The sequence below is a fragment of the Micropterus salmoides genome, unplaced genomic scaffold (assembly GCF_014851395.1).
Source record: "Micropterus salmoides isolate LMB-PRFRI ecotype aquatic unplaced genomic scaffold, ASM1485139v1 Ms_hic_scaffold_16, whole genome shotgun sequence".
Classification (NCBI taxonomy): Eukaryota; Metazoa; Chordata; class Actinopteri; order Centrarchiformes; family Centrarchidae; genus Micropterus; species Micropterus salmoides.
In genome coordinates, this window is record NW_024040707.1 from 24,499,462 (window position 1) to 24,521,897 (window position 22,436).

The window sequence follows — 22,436 nt, forward strand, 5'->3', positions numbered from 1 at the left end:
CATCAAGTGCGGCATATACCAAGGTGATCACTCTTGCTGTTCTACATAGGCCTGAACCCCCTCAGCCAGATCATCACGAAGACTGGCTACAGATACCGGTTCTGAAGTGGAAAAACATCAGTCACCTCCTCTACATGGATGACATCAAGCTGGAATCTGGATCTACGGCAACGACATCGGAGTCATTCGGACAGGACAAGTGTGGACGCATGGTATCAAAAAGAGGGAAAATGATCAGAACCGAGGGGGTTGAACTACCAGAAGGCAAAATTGCAGATGTTCAGTACAGCTACAAATACCGGAAACCATGAAAAGGCAGCAAGGAAGTCCGCCACAGCCAAATACCTACAAAGAGTAAGGCAAGTCCTGAAAAGTCAGCTGAATGAGAAAAACAAGATCCAAACCAACAACACATACGCTGTGCCAGTCATCAGATACCCCGCTGGTATAATAAACTGGCCAAAGGACGAGATAGAGGCTACTGACATCAAGACAAGAAAGCTCCTCACAATGCATGGAGGGTTTCACCCCAAATCCAGCACCCTGAGACTGTACACTAAGCGTAGCAAGGGAGGCAGAGGGCTAGCGAGTGTCAAGACCACTGTCCAGGACGAAATAACAAAGATCCAGGAATACATTAGGAAGATGGCCCCCAAAGATGAAGGGCTTAGTGAATACCACAGGCAGCAGAAACACGAGGGTGAGGACAAGGAAGACGAAGAACCTTCATGGAGGGACAAGCCGCTGCACGGCATTTCCCACCAACAAATAGAAGAAGTGGCTGATATCAAGAAATCCTACCAGTGTCTGGAAAAGGCTGGACTGAAGGACAGCACAGAATCACTAATCATGGCGGCACAAGAACAGGCACTCAGTACAAGATTAATAGAGGTTGGGGTCTACCACACTAGACAGGACCCCAGGTACAGACTGTGCAAAGATGCCCTTGAGACAGTACACCACATAACAGTGTGAGATGCAGGCAGGAACAGCGTACATGGAACGCCATAACCAGGTAGCTCGCATAGTGTACAGGAACATCTGCCATGAGTGTGGGCTGGAAGTCCCAAGGTCAAAATGGAAGACACTTCCTATGACTGAGCTAAGATCCTGTGGGATCCAGACGGACAAACTGGTAATGGCTAACCAACCAGACATTGTGATGTTCGACAAACAGCAGAAGAAGGCTGCAGTGATAGATGTAGCAATCCCAAGCGACAGCAACATCAAGAAGCAGGAACATGAGAAGCTTGAAAAATACCAAGGGCTGAAAGAGGAGCTAGAAAAGATGTGGAGAGTAAAAGCAACAGTGGTGCCAGTATAATCGGAGCACTGGGGGCTGTGACCCCCAAACTGGTTGAGTGGCTACAGCAGATTCCAGGTACAACATCAGAGGTCTCTGTCCAGAAGAGTGCAGTCCTAGGAACAGCTAAGATACTGCGCAGAACCCTCAAACTCCCAGGCCTCTGGTAGAGGCCCCTTGCTTGAGGATGAGACACAAAACGGAGGACTTTAGAAACAATGACGCAGACGCTCACGCTTGGCTCTCTGATTGGGTCTTATAAGTCATGCAAAGCAGACACATGGTGCTACTGTTTTTGAGTTTTTGACTTGGTATTTTTATTAAAATATTCTGTACCGTGCAAATAACACACCTATCTGCCTACTGTGCTGTCACTGTTTACTTTGCGAAGACTCCCAGTCTGTTTTAAGCCGCCACACTCCCATGTTATATTCAGTAACAGTCCCAACTCGTTATTGGTCAATGCAAAAAAAAAAATCTTGTCTGCATTACTTTATTATTTCGCCAAATAGACCATCTGCTTCATGTTTGGACGGCACGCACATGCCCAGTGTACGTAAACAGTCACTATATGTGCATTTTCAGCCGTTTTAATGTAGACGGAGATCAACTCCTATTTAAAAAGAACAGTAATATAAAATACTGTTGTTTTTTTTTTAGAAAGAGGTTTCTAGTCCATGGCCTAGACTAGGAGCTAGTCCAAGTCTAGTATAAGTAACATAGTAACATATAGTAACATATTCTGATATGATAACCTTTGCAAAGTTGAAGCTTTGTTGTAGGCTAGTTACCATGATTTTTATACTCAGATACCTTATGACAGGTGTCCGGAACAATGAAATGATTATTACTAGGGAACTACCTTTGCAAAGTTAGTTAAACTGAAATTATATGCCTCACCACCCAGGGATGGGCAATATTTTTGATACATTGTGTAATGTTTTTGTAATTTGTATGAAAATAGTATCAAGCTCAGTATTTTTGTATTTTAAAAAATACACGATAGTGTAGTTTATTTTGATACATGTCGTAGTTGCTGCAGGCTACTTTTCCAACTTCAGTATTTTGTATCATGTATCAAAATATATTTTGATGTAGGTCTATTTGATTTTTGCCCATCCCTGCCACTGCCCACACACACATTAATACATAGTGTTGCAAGTTATTTTCATTCACCTTGTCATTTTGTGCAAAATATTTGCTTTTAGATGGTGGTGGTTTGAAATTCAGTCCTCTGCTCTGCAAAGTCCCCCTCTGCAAAGTCTCGTCTACGGTCCTGCATTCAATATGTCATCAACATGCGACCAAGAAAGCTACCGCCAAAGTTACTAGATAGCGGAAGCGCTTATGGTATGGACAACGTCAACAAAAGTCAAAAAGGAATGTGGACCCAGGGCAAAAAGAATCCAGTGAAGATAAACACTAGCTAGCTAGCTAGCAAGCAAGCTAGTCCCTAGCTGGCGGTCCTGAGACAGGCACAGCGGTGACAGGTGTTTATACTTTTACTCAAGCCCTGCCATTGTAGGTTTTAGACTGGGGAGGGGTGGACCAGCAGGGAATAATAGCAGGGAGCGGAGCCGGGCAAATATGCAACAAAACCATGCTCGGTAGCCTCTCAGTGAACGCTGCTCGAACACTTTTTTGTTTTTTCAATGAAAACAATGTGTATACGATTAGTAAGCCAGTAAAACACTGATCTACTGGACTGGATTGAGAATTGCAGAGTGTCCTAAAAAACATTATTTAACTATATTTTCAAAAAACATTACATTTGACCAAGGCTAAGTTATAAGCCACAGGTTTTTGGGCAAGCTAGCAATACTTAATCTGTGCTTGCAGTAACATTAATTGATAGTGTAGTCTGACCTTACCTAAATTAGTTAGCCCTCAAGTTTTAGATAAATTACAAGATAGGTTTATAGGGAATAAATCAAATGTATGACATATTAAAGAGGTGGTATTATGCTTTTTGGCTTTGTGTCTCTCCTTTATTGAGTTATATATCTTTTTTGTGCATGTAATATGTTTGCAAAGTGAAAAATCCCAAAGTCTACCCCAAAGGGAGTTCCAATCTCCCACAGAAAAAAACTGCTCTGAAAACGGCTCGATTGTGCTGGTCGGCAACACGTACAGCTGAACCGAAGCTGTTTACCGGCTTCTCACTGATCCATCCTTCTCTGCTTCTGATTGGCTAGTAGTCCTTAACTAGGACTGCGCATGTGCGACTCCCAACAAAGATCATGTAGAGGCAAGATGTATCACTCCACAACTAAAACGAAGCATTCAACACAGGGTGAAAAGAGGAGCTGCAGGAATGTGCAGTATGACAAAAAGATGGTGTTTTTTGAAAATTAAAGCATGTAAACCTGTTCTGGTACAACCCCTAAATAAAATTTTTAACCTGAAACTGAGCATAAGACCACCTCTTTAAATAAAGTTCTTTTGAGTATCTGTTCTTTGCCAACATGTAGCGTGGGGGTGTTGAATAGCAAATAAGATTAAAAGAATGTTTTATTTAATATTAGGTGTCTTCGTGGTACCTACCGCACAGCTGGCAGACAAGCAAAAAATCCAATGAGTTGGAGATGTTTAAGCTGAGGGTAAAGTGGCAAAAGGAGAAGACTGATGAGCTGACCCAGGAGAGAGACTATCTCAATGACAAATTAGCATCAGATAAGTCTCTCAACTCAACAGTATGTAGTGAAATTGTAGAACAGTTTCGTCTTATGTGAGTTTATTTTTGGATTGTACTAGGGTATGTACTGAATATGCACATTTCTTTCCCTTGGTGCCATGTATTGTGAGCCTTATGTTTGTATTTTTCTGACAAACTGAACAAATTAAACAAATACATTTCTAGTCATGCAACATGACATGCAGTTTAAATTTAGTAACAATTAAATGTGCAATGTGTAGGATTTAGTGGCATCTAGTGTTGAGGTTGCTGAATTGTAAGAAAATTAATTTATCTTCAGTATATTAATAGTATGCCTAAACTGGTGGTCACACTTTGGATGGTCAGACTTTATGTGGGACAAATTTCAACAACACCTGAGAAGGCATTTGTTGATTTGAGGTGGGATAACCCTAAACCAACATGTAGGTCTCTAATTTGCAACCATTTAGTCTCATGTCTTCTACTGTAGATTAAAACTGAATTTTAATGTGACTCGTGTGTGTGTGTGTGTAAAGTGTGCAAGTAAAATAACAAAAATATTATCGATATCACTAATTTTATGTTGTTATAATTGCAGCCCAAACGCCGGTACAAAATAATTCTTAGACAGTTCAGTAAAGGAGGGACCATGTCTGCTGCTTTCAGGTGTGTTGGAGTGGACCGGAACACGGTGGTGGTCAATGCTCCAATCGCAAGTACAGCAAGTACAAGGAACTCCTTAAAAACCACAATAATCAGATAAAACTCTGTGTTTTTGCCACACAGTGTGCCACTGCTATTCAGAAGAACAAAGGAATAGAAGACACAATCACAGCCTGTAAGGCTGATGGAAAGCGGGTAGGGAGGGTAGGAGAGCTGACTTGAGTTTCACACCTATCTTGAAGTTGTTTTTGTTGTTACATTTTGACAGTGAAAGATTTTATATTATTATTTTATGAAGATTTTATTTGGCACCTCTACTGGTAAATTTGTATTCAGCCATGGGTGTTTATACTTGAAAGACATTTATTTTATTATGTATTTGTATATGGTGCATTTTATGAACAGTTCTACAGTTTAATTTAGCCATGTACTGTCTTGTTTTTTATTAACGAATGGCTAGGAGACGTGTTGTAATAAATAATTGATACGTTGTGTATCACTTTGTCTTTGTCTTTTTCCTTTTTCTTAGTGTGTAGTTATTATAAAGTGCTACCATATATATATATATATATATATATATATATATATATATATATATATATATATATATATATATATACTGTAACTTTAGACTTGACTTCAGACTCGTCCTCAAAAGACTTCAGACTCGACTCAGACTCGAGGTGCGGGACTTGTGAACAATCTTTATTTTTAAGAAACTTCTGATGAATGTTATTCCCCTCCTTTCGTTACCTATAACCTACCTACGTAACACATACTCCATATCTGCTGCATGCGGCCACACGTGAGAGAGGACAACAAACATGCACCGGCCACTGCTGTGCCGTTCATCGTAAGCTTTGGCTTTAAAAACTTCAAACAAGATGGCCCAAACAAAAGAAGCACTGAATGCAAAATATGTGGTATCAAGATAAAAGATTCTGGTTCAACCACATCTAATTTTATCACGCACCTGAAAACGCACCTTGATAATTTAGTAAACATGTTTAGCTCAGCATTGATCATCTAACGTTAGATTGCTTCTTGCTTTAGCTACAACCTACAGGAGGTTAACCCCCGTCGTTGTTATGAAAAGATAAATGAGCTTTTTTTTGCTTGCCAAACTTGTGGTCGTTGATTAACATAATCATTTATGTCCCGCTGGCTGCCATCACTTTAATTATTACCATTGGCTGCAAACAGGTTACAGGTTGATTGTTGATCATGTAACGTTACAGTTTTATTTTGTTACTGTTACACTGGTTTGAGAGCCTGGGATGTGTTGACATACAGTAGTTTATAAGTTGTGATCAGTTGCAGAGGCAGTGCATATTACATGGTTGTGGTCTTTAAGTGAAAAAAAGGTTGCAGGTGTTGCTAATAAATTTATTAATATTTTCCTGATAACACAGTTTTTTCCTGTTCTTCTCTCAGAACCTTGTGGTTTCCATTCTACCTGTGGACTGAAGGAAGCATTTGAGGAGTATGGAGCAAGCATCCCCTCAGCGGTATCCACACGATGGAACACAACTCTTTGCCTTGTGGAGGCAGTCAATGACCTGGATCCCAAAAGCCTAAATTCTCTCCTGAAAGCCCAAGCACATAAAGGCCTGTGCTTATCAGCCAGAGAATAGAGTCGGCTCAAAGAGCTTGTGGACATTTTAGTCCCATTTCTTCATGCAACAGACCTCACACAAGGAGAGAAAGTGGTGACTGTCAGTGCAGCTCTCCCCTTGTGTGCTTTCACTCAACGGCCACCTCATCCATTTGCTGAAAATAATTGAGGATTCTCTATTCTTAAAAGGAAGTGCACTGTGTTAACATTTTTGAGGATAGTATATTTCACATCATTTGGTTGCAATAGTGTTTTGCATTTAGCTACAATATGACATTTTTCAGTTTTCAGTGCACTAAATAGGAGTATGTCAATTTTAGTGCTGTGAGGCATAACATTTTCTATATTGGTCTTATGGCCCCAACAGAGCCAGCAAAAGAGGAGGCAAGGTCTTTCATTATAATTCAGTGACAGACAAGAGTCCTTTTTCTTTAGAACCTCAATATTTGGTCTGTACTGTAATGTATGCTACAAGGCAAATACAGTTATTAACTTAATAGTGAAGACTTTTTGGTGTTTTTGTCATGTTGCAATAGCCTGTTTACACTGATTATATACCAAAATCAAAGCTGATACTTTATGCTAATAGATAAAGTAAATAAAAAACATATTCCATGCTCTGAATTCCTTAGATATAGCTATGCAGTGTTCTAAGCAGCCTGGATGGATCGTTACAGGTGATGCAACACTTATTATAGCCACAAGAGACTTGAGACTTGACTTGGACTCCAGCTCAAAGACTTGAGACTTGACTTGGACTCCAGCTCAAAGACTTGAGACTTGACTTGGACTCCAGCTCAAAGATTTGAGACTTGACTTGGACTCTAGCTCAGAGACTTGTGAGCATCTCTGTTTATCATCATTGGTATCATTGCAGTCCATGCCAGGTTTATGTGGATCCCAGCTCGTAGAGGCATCGAGGGGAATGAAATAGCAGACTTAATGGCTTAACAACCTCTGAAACAGGAGAGAATTATGGAGGTAGCTTTTAGTAAAGCTGAAGCTAGAGCAGTAATATGAACAATATTATGGCTCATCGACAAAAACATTTGAAGTAAGGCAAACAATACAGAAAAACTCCAGAGAGCAAAAGGCTGGTATTAGGGCACACAGAATAAAAAACAATACACTTGTTAGGGAAACATCCATCAGGGTCCTGTTTCAGAAAGCGGGTTTTGTGAAAACTCTGAGTATGTTCAACCAGAAATGAGGGAATCTCTGGGTTTTCTGTTTCAGAGACTGTGATCAGACAAACCCTAGATCAGTAACCCCGGCAACTTACACCAACGCAGCGTCACAGATGGCCAAATATTTTTTTAGATTGCAGAGAGTTTATAATCTAAGTAATCTCTATATCTGTCGTGTGCGACGGACTGTCACAGGGTTTTGACGTCATTTTTGGGCCTACATGGATCTCTCCATGCAGGCTTTGGTCGATACAAAGTCGATGGTCCTGACCATCGACTGTATGATGAATGAGAAAAATATGAAATATCATAGAAATGTCAAAATACACTGGAGCGGAGCTTTAAATCTGCTTTCTGAAACAGGGCCCAGGACTATGTGAATGTGGCACGTTTCTTCGTCTATGTTTTCTACTTTGAGTCTTAAAAGTTGTGAATCTCAGAAGGAAGGAAATTATAAAGCCTTCTTTGAGTTTTTATAACAACTACATTAATGCAGAGTTTTTTAGGTTGTTTTTGTTTGTTACTGATGGGAACATGGCCCACACTCCAGCATAGTAGGTGGCGGTATTGCACCTAAAACGTTAGTTACCACCCGCATACAAAAGAAGAAGAGTCCAGTTTTGTGACTTCAGCAAGGAGGTCTGGTACTCTGGTTGGAGGAGTCATATTTTGAGACAGCGTGGAAAGATGGTGCTCGACTTGGACCTGTTTCGGACAGACAAAGGTGGCGATCCAGAAATCGTCCGTGAATGTCAAAGGAAGAGATTTAAAGATGTGACACTCGTTGACAAACTGGTCACCGCAGATACAGTGTGGAGAAAATGTAAGCACCGTTTTATTGCTGTTGTGTTGGCGAAGCCTCCTTTTATTTTCTAATGTTAACTTACTTGGAGAGGAACTAACGCCGGCCTCCATAAAATATGGTATTTGTATTTTTAGTATGTGAATACAGCCAATGGTTACATACCATCTAGGATATTTAAAATACTTATATTTTAACACAGACCCAGTCTCCTATTCTGTAACGTTACCTTGAAATGCAGCAAATCGTTTCATAAAGTTATCTAACGTTATTGAAACAGTTACTGTGATGCTTGGTGCATTTTATCAATGCCGTGTTTACCAGTGGGCATTATTATAACAGGATCCAAAATAATTTACCTTGTGCAAGTCGTGAATGTTTGTCAGTAACTTAAGCAAGAATATGTAGCCAGATTTGAATAGAGTTTGGTATGCTCTCATAGAGGAAGAGAATAGCACGCAATGTGGCTAATGTTAGCGCAGCTAGCTGCATCCAAATGAACCATTTAGTTATCCTCCACGTATTTAACGGCACTTACTTAATATCCATAGACACTAAGCACTAGTTTACTACGCTTTCCTATAAAGATGTTGACAGATATAATACAAATTGTTGATTAATACTGGGCTAGCTTAGTGATGACGGGCAGTAACCGGTAGTAACGTGCAATCTGATGCAATCCCAGCCAGCAAAACGTCTAGTCAACCTCGCCCTGCATACAGCATGAGTTATTGTCACTATTTAAGTAACAAAGTAAATGGCATAGCGCCTTTCGAGTCTTCCGGGTTAGGGTTCGTAATTGTGTAGATTTTTTTTCATGTTTGTGACTGCATGAAAGTGTGTTGCTCCAGACGGCACCACATGTCACCAGTTTAGTAGTTGTGCTAGCGCAGCTCACACATACTCACAAGGACAGTCCCACTGACTGCGCTTTACTCCCTAATAGGCCGCTTCACTGCAGACAATCTCAACAAAGCGAAGAACCTCTGCAGCAAGAGCATTGGGGAGAAAATGAAGGTAATGAATGAAGCATTAGGACACTAAATCACTGAACAGGTTGTTGCCTCTTGCAAAGCAGAGTGATAGCGGTGAAATAACACTGACAGTATGTGTCCAGTAAACAGACTTGAGAGGGTGTTTAGAACTTCCACGTTATTTTCTATGTTGTGAATACAGAGGAAGGAACCAGTTGGGGAGGATGAGTCTGTACCTGAAGAAGCTCAGAACCTGGAGGCCCTAACACCTGAAACACTATCGGTAAAACTGTTTGTGCTCTAACCACTTATCCCCATCTTTATGGAAGCCTACAATCTGCTTTATTTCTTTGTTTGCTTCTTACTTGTTTGCATGTTTCTGTGTCAGGCCCTGACTGTAACCCAGATCAAGAAGGTACGTTTGTTGGTGGACAAGGCAATTGAGAAAACTGACAGTGAGAGGATGAAGCTGGAGGCGGAGCGCTTTGAGTACCTGAGGGAGATCGGCAATCTTCTGCACCCATCTGTACCCATCAGCAATGATGAGGTGGGTGGGTGATAACAGGCAAAGCTGGTTAAAGTAGGAGCTGATCACATTAAATCCATTGTCATTTCAAATATAGTCAAATTGATTTTGATTATCTTCACCAAGAAAGTGGATTAGATAACACAGGACCCAGGAATTATGAGGACACGTCATACAAAATGTAAATATTTGCAAGATATCGTTAACAACCACAAATTGTATTGTTGTTGGTACAAGAAACAAAAACTAAATTAAAGCTGCATGCAGTGTCGAACGGGCACTCCATGTGTGCCTTTGGTGGAGTAACAGGAGGGATCTCTTCACTGCATGCCGGCTGACAGAAGAAGAGATCTGACGATCTGTGGTCGAGGTGTCACATCTCCTTATTTTATTCAAAATGGATAACTTCAGGTTGGGTTTAGGGTATGGCTACAGGAGGATTTTATTTAATTTTTTTTTTTTTTTTAGAGATGATGCATCTGCCTCCCAAATTTTGCCTGTGTGTGTTTTTGTATTTCTATTATGTCAAGAACCAGCAATGTTCTACTTGTCTCAGGCATTGAAGTCAGGAGTAAGTCAAATTTCACAACATATTTATTGTGAAGAACCTCACTGCACGTTGCGGAAGTCGTTACCTTATTACAAGGACAAGAATAGCGATATATTGAATTAGTTAACACCTCTTACATATTAACTGTAACTGGTTGGCAGTTGTTTTACTTTACAGCTAAAAAACAACAACAACAACCAGTAGCTTTCTGACCTTGGACATTGCCAGGCTAGCTTTTACCTCGTTTCCAGTCTTTATTCATATTTGTTATACAGGTATGAGAGTGGTATTGATCTTCTCATGTAACTCGGCAAGAAAGGACATAACTTGTTAAATGTTAAACTTCTCCTTTAACTGTTCTAGGAAGAGTCACAGAAATAGACCAATGGGTCCAAACCCAATGAAATACAGTTTATAATGACTATCACATTTTAGAAGCTGCAAGCTGTTTTACATTTACATTACATGCTTCATTCATCCAATGATTGTCAAAATTGTTGCAGATTAATTTTTCTGTCAGTTGAATAATCGTTAAACTAATATTTTCTGACAGGACACAGACAACAAGGTGGAGCGTACCTGGGGCGACTGCACCATCCAGAAGAAGTACTCCCATGTTGACCTGGTGGTCATGATTGATGGCTTTGATGGAGAGAGGGGAGCTGTTGTGGCTGGGAGCAGAGGTTACTTTCTGAAGGTGAGTTCAGATATAATCTCCAACACGTGTAGGATACAAACAAGTAAATAAATGCAACTCCTTTTCAAGCTCTTTTTTTCGTCTTCAAAGAACAATCGTGACAGCCCTTGTGCTTCCTGACCTGCAAATCAGGAAAAACAGCTGTTGTTTTCTTCTCCGTTGTATTCAGGGGCCACTGGTTTTCCTGGAGCAGGCTCTGATCAATTATGCATTAAGGATCCTCCACAGCAAGAATTACACCATGCTCTACACACCCTTCTTTATGAGGAAAGAGGTCATGCAGGAAGTAGCCCAGCTCAGCCAGTTTGACGAAGAGCTTTACAAGGTATGGAAGCTTTTACTGAGCTTTTAGCTCCACTTTTTCTGTTAACTTGACCTAATGTACGTCTGCTGCAAACACGTTCGTGTGCCCCTCTTCTCTCTCTCTCTCTCTTTCTCTCTCTCTGTCTCTCTGTCTGCTCCGCGATTCTGTTCACAGCAGCAGTTGCGCTGCATGTTGAGGAGGCGTGGCAAAACCAACTTGGTAGCTAACGAATGACATCTGCACTGGTGTGTTGGCTTTACCTGGTCCGTGCTTTTACAGTATCCACCGTGTTGCGACTTGTAACGTAATAACTGTGTTTCTCGGATAAATTCTACAGTGTTTTGCCAAATATACCTGGGCGGCCTGCTGAAGTAAAGTGTATATGTGGGAAACACTGACTGAACCGTTGTTTTTCAGGTCTTCAGCAGTGTCGACCGGCACTGTGTCTCCTTCCATGTTGTTAGAGTTTGTGAGCTAAAGGGGCTGCGCGTTGAGGGAGAGAGGATAAACCCCTGGCAGGACTTAACAGAAACATATTAATTAACTCATCATCAAACTATATCAGTATAAACGATATTTTCTAATTTTATATATCTTTTGAAATTACTTCGGTGTACCTCATAATATCGATATAGCCTAGCCCTAGTCAAAACTACAAAATATATGTATCCAATGAAGGTTGAGGTCAAGGGCAACTGGACTTGGAAGAAACCAAGTCCAGTTGCCCTTGACCTCAACCTTCGTTGGATAACTATGACCTGGATAATTGAGAACCTTCATAGACATCTTACAAAATATATGGAAATAATAAAAATAATACTAAATAATTACTAGCATACTCACAGTATATGATTAGATTAAAATTATTTTTTTATCTAATGTCATTATAATAATATAAAAATTCTAATTTATTAGCGCCCAAGCACGAAACGTGCAAGGTCCTTATTAGAGAGCTGCATTGGGATCCCGCGGGTCCCATGGGACCCATCACAAATCGTGCATGACTGGGCAGTTTTAACTCTACCTCGGGTACAGGAGGCGGACACTGACAAGGAGGCTAAACCCCATAGGCACTAGCGTCGGGGAGTGAAGTTTACTCACTGCACAGCCTTGGTGGCTTCTGTATACTTATACAGTACAAGACCAAAGCAAGGCAAGTCTGAAATTTGGAAAACTTCTCAGTTCTTACTGACAAAAATGAATGCAATCATTTATGTTGGTTATTCTGAACGTTGAGGATAGCCATTTGTGTCCTTTTTTTTGTGCTCCACACTTGACGAACTTGGATATAACATAGTTACCGTGTTTTCTCTAGTGCCACATAGGAAATGCAGGAAGTGAAGTCCTTCATGCAGCGTCCAAAGCATGTAACAACTCAGAGCCACATCTGCAGAGCTGCAGGGTCTGTGGGAGGGCCAGTCCGCTTAAATTTTTAGTTTACAGGGTTCCTGCGGCTCCATAAAAAAATCTTGAAAGGTCTTAAAATAGGGAAAAGGGAAGGGAATATGCTGTAGGTATTAAATTTGCCTATGGTTTGTTTAAGGCTGGCTTAAAAGTTGTCACGCACAGTGGCCTACTGTAAAATGTCTAATTAACTTACAACTAGACAATGCAAGACTTCACCAGTTTCAGGTCACGTTTACGTTAGCTGCAGCAGTTGACGTTTGGCTGCGTGCCATATATTTCACTGTTGGCAGTCAGTTTACCTCTAAGTGGTGCGCCTATGTAAGCTCGGCTGGAAAGTGAAAGTGAAACTTATAAAGTCCCGCCTGGCATCGAATCCTTGCTACCCTTTATTTTATTTATTTATTTTTTTGTAATGTGTTTTCCTTTCTGTTATTTTAGTTTTTTAGAGTTTAACACAGCATTGCATGAGGTCACGTTCACAAACAGACGCAACACATAAGGCTAATAGCAGAGACAATCAACAGGGTAGATCAATGAGTCAAGTTAGTATCATTTGTACAGTTAAAGATTTGCATCACTTTTCTATTATATCTTTTGACACTTTTGAGGTCTTAAATTATATTGAGGTCTTAAAAAGCATTGAATTTGATTGTTAAAATGGTGCAAGAACCCTGTTTATTCTTTAAGTACACACTACTACAGATGTAGGCAGTAGCACTGTAATGAAAATATATATTTCAGTTTTTTTTCAGACCTGGAAAAAGCAATTTTCGAACTCATTGACTTTTCCAGGTTTTTCATGACCGTGTAAACCTTATAAATTGATTTTTGTCAATTGTTCCTTTTCTGAACCCCTGTATGTGTTTACAAAAGGTCATCGGTAAGAGCAGTGAGAAGTCAGACGACAGCTCCATAGATGAGAAATACCTCATTGCCACCTCAGAACAGCCAATTGCAGCCTTCCTGAGGGACGAGTGGCTCAAACCAGAAGACCTGCCTGTCCGCTACGCCGGTTTCTCCACCTGCTTCCGACAGGAAGTGGGCTCCCATGGAAGAGACACCCGCGGGATCTTCAGGGTACACCAGTTTGAGAAGGCAAGTTGTGGGACAAAAGTAGTATTATATTACTTTTCATTTTCAATGAATACAACATTTAAACAGAGAAATGGACACTGTTTATCATTTTAAATTATCCCATAACTATATGCCAGGCACATACTAAGGTAGTTTGAATGGCAATTATGATTACCATGAGGACCATGCTTACATTAACATTTCTGGCAGCTACGTAGCCCTCCCTCTGATTAAAAGGGTCAAACCAACAGTAAAAACTAGCGGTCTAACGAATCACAGATACGAATTGGATGACTGTTTTAACGTCAAAGATGCGACTACATCGATATGCGGACCTATGGATCAGTCTTGTATTATACCACAAACCGTTCAACGGCCCAATTCTGAAGTTACTAATCGCTTGACTGAAGCTTTGCTGCTATTTCTGCACAGGGTCTCCTTTCTCATTAAAGGTCAAAATGAGTACAGTTGCGCTTGATTTACCTTCCTTGGATAACGATGACTTCACAGACATGTTGCTTGTGAGGGGAAAAAATAAGAACATGTCCAACAACGCTGACACGGTTTACAGCTCACCATCAAATGCAGAGTTTGTAAGACATTTTGATTTTATAAAAAGAATGGAAAATTGGACACAAGTCTGGCCAAATGTAAGGTCTGTAGAACAGTTAATAAGTAAAGCGGGAGCACAACAAATCTTAACATTTGCTTGCTGAGATGGCACGGTGGAAAGGAATCTGTAGATGCTAGTACAGCTACAAGGAAAAACCTACAAGACAAAATCACCAATATCTGTAGTCATCTATAGTCTGTTTTATTGACTTACAACCGTACAGTGTAGTTGAGAGTGATGGCTTTCGTGACATGGTATAAATGTTGGAGGTGTACTCACTTTAGTGAGATTCCATCCATCCATCTATATACATCTATATGAAGTTAAGGAGTGTCACTTGTCACTACCTGCTTCAAGACGGCCACCATCCTCCCTGTACCTAAAAAGCCTGCAGTGTCTAGTCTGAACGACTACCACCCTGTGGCACTTACCCCCATTCTGATGAAGTGCATTTAGAAAGTTGATCTCCAACATATAAAGAACAACATCATAGTCAGCCTGGACCCTCTGTTTGCTTTCAGAACCAACAGATCCACAGAATATGCCATTTCCCCTGCCCTTCACTCAGTCTTCACACACCTTTTAATTCAATTTCAATTCAATGTTTATATATATATATATATATATATATTTATAAATAATGCCAATTCGCAACAAAAGTTATCTAATTGCACCGTTCATATAGAGCATGTCTAGAGCATACTCTTCGTGATATTATTTACAGAGATCCAACAAATTCCCACTATGAACAAGCACCTGGCGACAATTAAAACCCCTCAGAAGATTATTGGTACCTATCTACTGAGCATCGGTGCTATATGTGAGTTGAGGTGAGACGCCTGTGCAGAGCCAAAAGAATACTAAAAGACGGTATCTACCCAGCCACAGCTTGTTCACCATACTGCTGTCCGGCAGGACGATACACAAGTAACCAGACTTAAGATCAGCTTCTTTCTGTGAAACGCCCATATTCATCTTTGGCAGTGCTCCATATAAAATCGCTTTATTTAAATGACTTGTTGTTTATCCACTCATGTACTGTGTATGATTTATATAACGTATAAGTAATGAGCTAATAGTTTTCGCCCCTTGTGCTTCTTCCTCTTCTCCTTGTAGATTGAGCAGTTTGTCTATGCCTCCCCGCATGACGGCAAATCATGGGAGATGTTTGATGAAATGATAGGGACTGCAGAAGAATTATACCAGTCCCTAGGAATTCCTTATCGCATCGTAAACATTGTCTCTGGTAGGTCCGACGCACTCCATTATACCACACCTTGCAGTTGTAGTAACCTTTCCAATCAAATAGTACCACATTATTTAAGCTCTGGAAACAACAAAGTGAAGAATTACTCTACAAATAAGTTTTCACTTAATTTGTTTGTGTTTCCAATAATACTCAAGAATAGTGAGTTTGGTGTAATTTTTAATAAATAAAATTTTATTTTTGCACTCAAGACAACTCATACTCACCATATTGTTTTTTGTAATTTAGTGATGTGACAGAATGGAATGTGTAATGAGATGAATAGTAGAACAGAACCGCTTTCTGTAAATGTAAAGTAGCATGGATCTGCTTTTTTGTTCACATTAGTACGGATATGCAACTTAACAAATTGTCTTTTCAGTTTAATTTCTCTCTCTTGCTCTTTCATAATCTTGATTTTTTTTTTGTTTTATTTTATTTAATTTTTTTATTGTTTTACACAAGACTAATCAGGGAGTCTCTGAATATCATTAATAACTCGAATGGGCAAATCCTGTAGCGCTACCTACAAGTAAAAGAATCACATGCCACAGACTAATTCTGTTGTAGTAGTAGTAGGTATTGCAATGACTATAACAGAATATTGGCATGTAGATGTGTTGGGGGCGGGACCATTATCAATCAACTACAGTGAAGTTTTAACAACTTCCTGTTTCATGGCGCAGCATGGTACTTTGCTGCCACGCCAAGCATACACTGTTGAAGGAAAACTCAGAAGCTTTACAACATCTGACATAGTTTTGAAGTGAAGATGGCCAACCTACAAAAAGTGGTTCACCACAGCATAGAAGTAGTCACTCCCTGTTGCCAGTAGGTGGCACTGTGACCATGAGTAAATATGAGCTTGTAGATGTGTTCAGGGTGGGACTTGGTACAGATTTGAGCATGTACAGTGAAGATGCAACAATTTCCTGTGTCTTGGCAAAGCGTGGACCTTTGCTACCACCAGCAAACTGTTTACTGAAAACTCACACGCTTCACAACATAGCATCATCACTGTGTTGAGGCTTCTCTGGGACAGTTTTGAAGTTGATATTGCCAACATATCACAGCATGACGCATGGCGCTATGACTTTGTGTGAATAATGGCATATAGATGTCAAGGTGGGACACATCAAATCTGGTACAGATGGGAGCATGTACACTTACGTTATAACCAACACTCTAACCAAGTGAGCTAAACAAGCAGACATCTGACATTTGATCATTTGTTGATAGAAACGTGCATTTGCTTACCCATTTAAGCACGGGCAGGACAATTGATTCTGGCCTCAAAATGCAAATGGGAAATCCATGGACGATCAGGTTATTTTGTTACCTAATGCATGTCACACACCTCCATGAAGCTAGGAGGCTCAGCTAGTATCTCAAACCGACCATTTATATCCCAAGACACATCAAAGACCAAGCATTTAAATGAACTTATATCACAACATAAATCACTCTGTAATCAATGTACATGGCTGCACTCATTGCCTTCCACATATCTCTCCTCTCATCCTACACAACAGTCCAACCACTGTAGAGCTGTGGAACTCATATTACAAAACTCAGAGTTATTAGCCGACTAATAATTACAACAAACGCTGCAATATACATTTACAGTGTGTCTATGAAGATTCTCAGTCATCCAGGTCATAGCCAGGTCATATCCAACGAAGGTTAAAGTCAAGCGCAACTGGACTTCTTCAGTTCTGGGTTCCCAGAACTTTGCATGAGGGACGAAACGTCTTCCAGTATCTTCAACCAAGTCCAGTTGCCCTTGACTTTAACCTTCATTGGACATTTACAGTGTCGTTTTCGCTGTTTTCAGTCCAAAAAAAGCTGTGGTTTGTGTCAATAGAGATTGTTGTTGCGGGCCTCCATCTTTGTATTGTGCAATAGCTGCTCTTAGGTTTTGTTTCTCTCGTCAAATGAAGAGTTGCTGTGGAACAGAGGTCTTTATCGGCCTCCACTGGCCGACCCGGAGGAGCTACACAGACATCCAGTATACCAATTGATTCGTCTCTTCAGTACGAAGAGAAAGAGCCCACTTAAGGGCAGTTTATACTTCTGTGTCACATCGACGGCGTAGCCTCTGCGCTTCCCCTTACCCTACGCCGTCACCTACGCCGTATCTGAACGTGCACCACCTCCAAAAATGTAACCTCACGTTGAGGCGACGCAGACCGTAAGAACTGTGGTACAGGACAGTGACAGTGTGACAGGAGGTGTTTTGAAGTAAATTTTACTAGCGGCTAAACCAGCGGCTGTAACACGGTGGATCAATGTATTTGAGCTTCACAAACTGGCCGAAATGACTCGTTTCAATATCAGAATGTGATCCATTTGGTCGCTAACATTTGAAAAGTCTAACAGCCGCACATATACAATTTTACCCCCATTCACGTTAGCGGAGGGCTAAACTGGAAGCTAGCCAGCTAGGCCGGCAAAAGCCAACACAGTGGACGCTGCAACGCTACGGCCGACTAGCGTTTGGCCTACAGCGTAGCTACACATGTAGACCCGACACAGGAGTATAAATCAAGCTTTACAGCCTTGTAGGATGTTCTGTTTTCAACTTGTGGGCCTGTAAAGCATGGGGGTGCTTTTGGTCACAGGAATATTGATCAGTATTCACCGTTTTTATCAATATTTCAATGTTTTAGAAGCTTTGTTATTTGGAACGTGGTTGTATGGAGAGAAATAGTGTTTTGAAGAAAACTTACAATAACATTCGCCTGGTATATTTTTGAAAAATTGTGTAGTAACTGTTATATAGTAGTTTCTTTTCATCAATTTTACAGTTGTATTCCAGGTGAGTTGGATGATGGTTTGTATTAAAATATAGATTTTATACCAGGCGGGGATAGAAATATCATATTTTCCTTTATTGCATCTCCATTTACTCTTTGATAGAAAAATAAATAGGTTCATTTATTGATTCACATTCCTTAGCTTCTGACCAATCAAAGGAGACCAGACTTATGCATCTAGGCCTAATGGTTGTGGAGTTATTACTGATTTATTTTAGGTAAGTTATTTTAGGCGATTTTTCTGGAAATACGTGTTAGTTTCCAAGTGGCTAAAAAGCTTTTAAGCTCTTATTTTGGTGTTTTTAGTTAGTGCTTGAGTAGCTGAGCATAAAAATATACATCAGGTGTCCACGCTCCAAACCGGAAGGATGAGTTAACAAGTTAAAGAATTGATGACAGGGGGAAAACTTAGTTGAAACAGGGAGTCAGTGAGACACGACTGTGAGGTTCCTATCAATTAAGGTTCAGATCTAAAAAGCTAAACCTCCACTGAGCAAGATTTTGCCATTTTGAGAGAAAAGGCATGTGGCTACATTCTGATGCTTTTTTTGGGCTTATGGAGATGAATCTACTCGACTGGCAGCAGTTTATAAACAAATTCTGGTCTTCCAAATCCTTCTCTCTACACTCTAGCTGGTCATGTGACACACTGATAAAGTCTGCTGAAAGCAGTAAAACCCTTCACTTTGGAAGGACATAGCTCCTAAACTAAACATATTTTTAGCAAACACTAAATACTTTGAAAGATCATCATCTTTTCTGCAGCTTCTGCTTCTACTTCAAAACTATTTCAGAAAACCCTTAACCCATTGATGATGTCATGTTGTGTGTGAGTTTTCCTTCAACGGCGTATCCGTGGCGTGGCGGCGAAGTATAGTTGTATAGTTATTTTTGCAGCTTCCAAAGTTCACAGCTACACTGGCAGAACTCCAGAGTCTGCAACGCGGCCGCCTTACACCTCGACGCACTACACGTGCGAGGGCCCGCCTAATGCTGCTTACAGCTTTAATTTGATTTATTCATATTTTCAGTCTATATTCTTCAGTTGTAGCTTCTAAATGTGAGAATGCTGCTTTTCTTTGTCCTTTTGTGATGGTAAATTAAATCTTTGTGTCAAAAAGGAGAATATTTTATAAGCATTATTCATAGTTTTCTGACATTTTAGAGACCCAGCGATTAGTCAGTTAATGGAGAAAACAATGTGCAGATTAATCGTAAAGAAAGTAATTAAATGCAGCCCTATACTCTTTCACAGCATTTTAAGGCAATGACCAGCTGTGAGGGTTTTAGGCAGTTTGCTTGATTTCATGTGCAGCACCACCTGCTGGCTGCTCTAAGATCATTACAGAAAACTTTGGTCTTATATTACTAGCTGCTGTTAGAGCAGTGAGTGCCTGCATGAAGAACAGACTATGATATCAGCTAAACATCCCACTTTTATGTCATCATAGGTGCTCTAAATTATGCAGCTAGTAAGAAGCTGGATCTGGAGGCCTGGTTCCCTGGCTCTGGTGCCTTCAGGGAACTGGTCTCCTGCTCAAACTGCACTGACTACCAGGCCAGACGCCTCCGCATCCGATACGGACAGACCAAAAAGATGATGGACAAGGTGAGTGCTCTGTTCCAACGCAGCTGGGCATCTCGACAAAGATCTATTCGATAATGCACCTACGCTATTGTTGGGCAGCTAATTTAATTTACGAATGTCACTCAGATTACCCTTGCTAGATGATTTATCCCTTCTGTAGCTGCATACTTTCAACACACTTCTTCTCTTTGTTATTTAGACAGAGTTTGTGCACATGTTGAACGCAACCATGTGTGCCACCACACGTGTGATATGTGCCATCCTAGAGAATTACCAAACCGAAGAGGGTATTGTTATTCCGGAGAAGCTCAGGGATTTCATGCCTCCTGGTAAGTTTTGTTGAATGGTTTTACATCTGGTGTGTGCTGTGTTCATTTAAAAAGATAACAAATAGCTCATAGAAAGCCTTTGGTCAATGAAGAAACTCAGACCAATTGAATGCTTGGGAATGAGTTGTTTTATAACTACTAACTACTTAACTCTGTTGGAATTTTAGTCGAAGGCGAGTGCATGTAAACATTTCACCCTTAATTAAAACATTTGTATGGGGAAAAAGTTGTATTTGCACTGGAAAAAGTTTCACTGAAAAATAAAACGCAGGCATTAAGAAGCTTGTGATTGTAGCCATGTCTCTCTGGGCTCTGCCTCTCCCGGAGCTGCTGTGTGAGCCACAAGCCCTGAGACACATACTGCTCTGCCCAGATGGGCTTCTATTGAAACACTGTCATTCTTAATGTATTGGTACCAATAAAAGGCAGTATGCTCGATTTAACTTTCTAGTATCGGTATTACATCTGTTTTACTAAAGTTATTGTAATAAATATTGTTCAGTAATCTTGTTTACATGTGGGTGGTGCTGGTGTATCGCGTATCTGTCTGTATAAAATGTATATGAAAAGTTGGTAAACTCTGTGTTATGTTTTTCACTGTGCTTTGTGTGATCCTAAACTTTTTCAGTTAGTAGCACATGTGCTCCTTGGCGAAAAAGCTTAGCGTAGAGCCTTGTGGAGGACCTTTTGTGTTATATTTATTTGTTTGAAGGCTTAAATTTAATTGTTCACCTCAATTGTCTATTCTTCTCCAGGCATGACAGAGGTCATTAAGTTTGTCAAGCCTGCTCCCATTGATCAGGAGATGTCCAAGAAGGCAAAGAAACAGCATGAAGGAGGGAAGAAAAAGAAGCAGGAAGAAGACCAGAACCTGCCGAATACCATGGAGAGCATGTCCGTCAATGATTAATGCCGCTTAATCACAACCATACAGATAGAAACAGATGGAATACAGCCTCATGTATATTGATCAGGGGTCAGCTGAGCTGTTTCTCCCACTAACTAACCAACTAAAATTGTTAGAAAATGGGGGGACAAATCTCTTAAGTAGGCAGTTAATGGTGCGTAATAATAAAGGCTTGCTCTGTTCCATCTGTCTATCTGAATAAATGGTGTTCTTCATCTCAACTGTTCTCTCGTTCACAAAGCACACTGAAAAAGGGATCTCTCTCTGTGCTCTCATCCATCTAAAGTCCACTTAAGACTCCACTGACCTCCTGCCTGTCCCATTGTCATGTCTGCAGCAGCCCTACATCCTAGAGTGACAGAGCTTGTTGATATATCCATAATCATCAAATTTCTTTTTTATAACCGATAAAGTTTCTGTGATTGGTGTGTAGTGAAGATACATGTTTGTTTCCAGCTTTTTGGAATCTATAATTATTGTGGTTTCCAAATGTATTTTGTTTTGAGACTAAAACGTGCATCTCTTCTCTATAACATGGTTGCGTAATGCCTGAAGTGGCTTTAAAGTTGATCTAAATTTAATTCAGAAGACCACAATCATCGACCATTGTTGCTTGACATCATTGTTGACCATAATACTGATCACTAGCTTATGATTGAGACACTGTCTGTATGCACTTGCTAAAAACAATAAATATAGAAAATAACTTCCATGTCTGTTTTTAAGATTTGTTTACAGTGAGTTCTACTTTATCAATGCTATGAGCATGTAGTCTACAGTATGTTTTCAAAGTTTTAAAACTGAGGTTTGTGTAGATTTATACAGTTATACTTATAAATAGTCTGTACACAAGAAAGAACATTGATTTCAAAGTGATTTCAAAAACGAGTCAGTCTCCATTTGATTGACAGATGTGGGCCGTCAGAGCTGGCTAGCCACAGCAACCAGGCTTCATTTTGCATACCTCAACTCCAACGATGCTCTGTCTCTTTCCATTTTTGAATTGGGAAACAGGCGAGTGTATGAAGATACTGTAGAGCAGGGGTATTCAATTAGATTTCAAAGAGCTCTAGTTAGAGAAAATTTCCTGAAGCAAAGGTCCAGAACATCAAAACGACGAACTTGCGTTATCATTCAGTACTATAACCTATAGTTGTATCAACACATGTTTTTAGTCAA

General features: G+C 40.2%; 1 protein-coding gene across 1 annotated transcript; it reads left to right on the plus strand.

The window, feature by feature from the left end:
- Positions 1 to 8,111: 8,111 nt before the first annotated feature.
- Positions 8,112 to 21,964, plus strand: sars1 (seryl-tRNA synthetase 1). Its single transcript, XM_038723217.1, has 11 exons — positions 8,112 to 8,247; positions 9,173 to 9,243; positions 9,403 to 9,483; positions 9,589 to 9,747; positions 10,830 to 10,973; positions 11,143 to 11,298; positions 13,558 to 13,779; positions 15,488 to 15,617; positions 19,885 to 20,042; positions 20,221 to 20,350; positions 21,106 to 21,964. Exons 1-11 carry the CDS (start codon positions 8,112 to 8,114, stop codon positions 21,258 to 21,260), a joined length of 1,542 nt encoding a protein of 513 aa, XP_038579145.1. The 3' UTR covers positions 21,261 to 21,964.
- Positions 21,965 to 22,436: the final 472 nt, after the last annotated feature.

Coding starts and splice junctions, on each gene's coding strand:
- sars1 (XM_038723217.1), top strand. CDS start 8,112: ATGGTGCTCGACTTGGACCTGTTTCGGACAGACAAAGGTGGCGATCCA. Junction 8,248..9,172: donor AGATACAGTGTGGAGAAAAT/GTAAGCACCGTT, acceptor ACTCCCTAATAG/GCCGCTTCACTGCAGACAAT. Junction 15,618..19,884: donor CATCGTAAACATTGTCTCTG/GTAGGTCCGACG, acceptor ATGTCATCATAG/GTGCTCTAAATTATGCAGCT.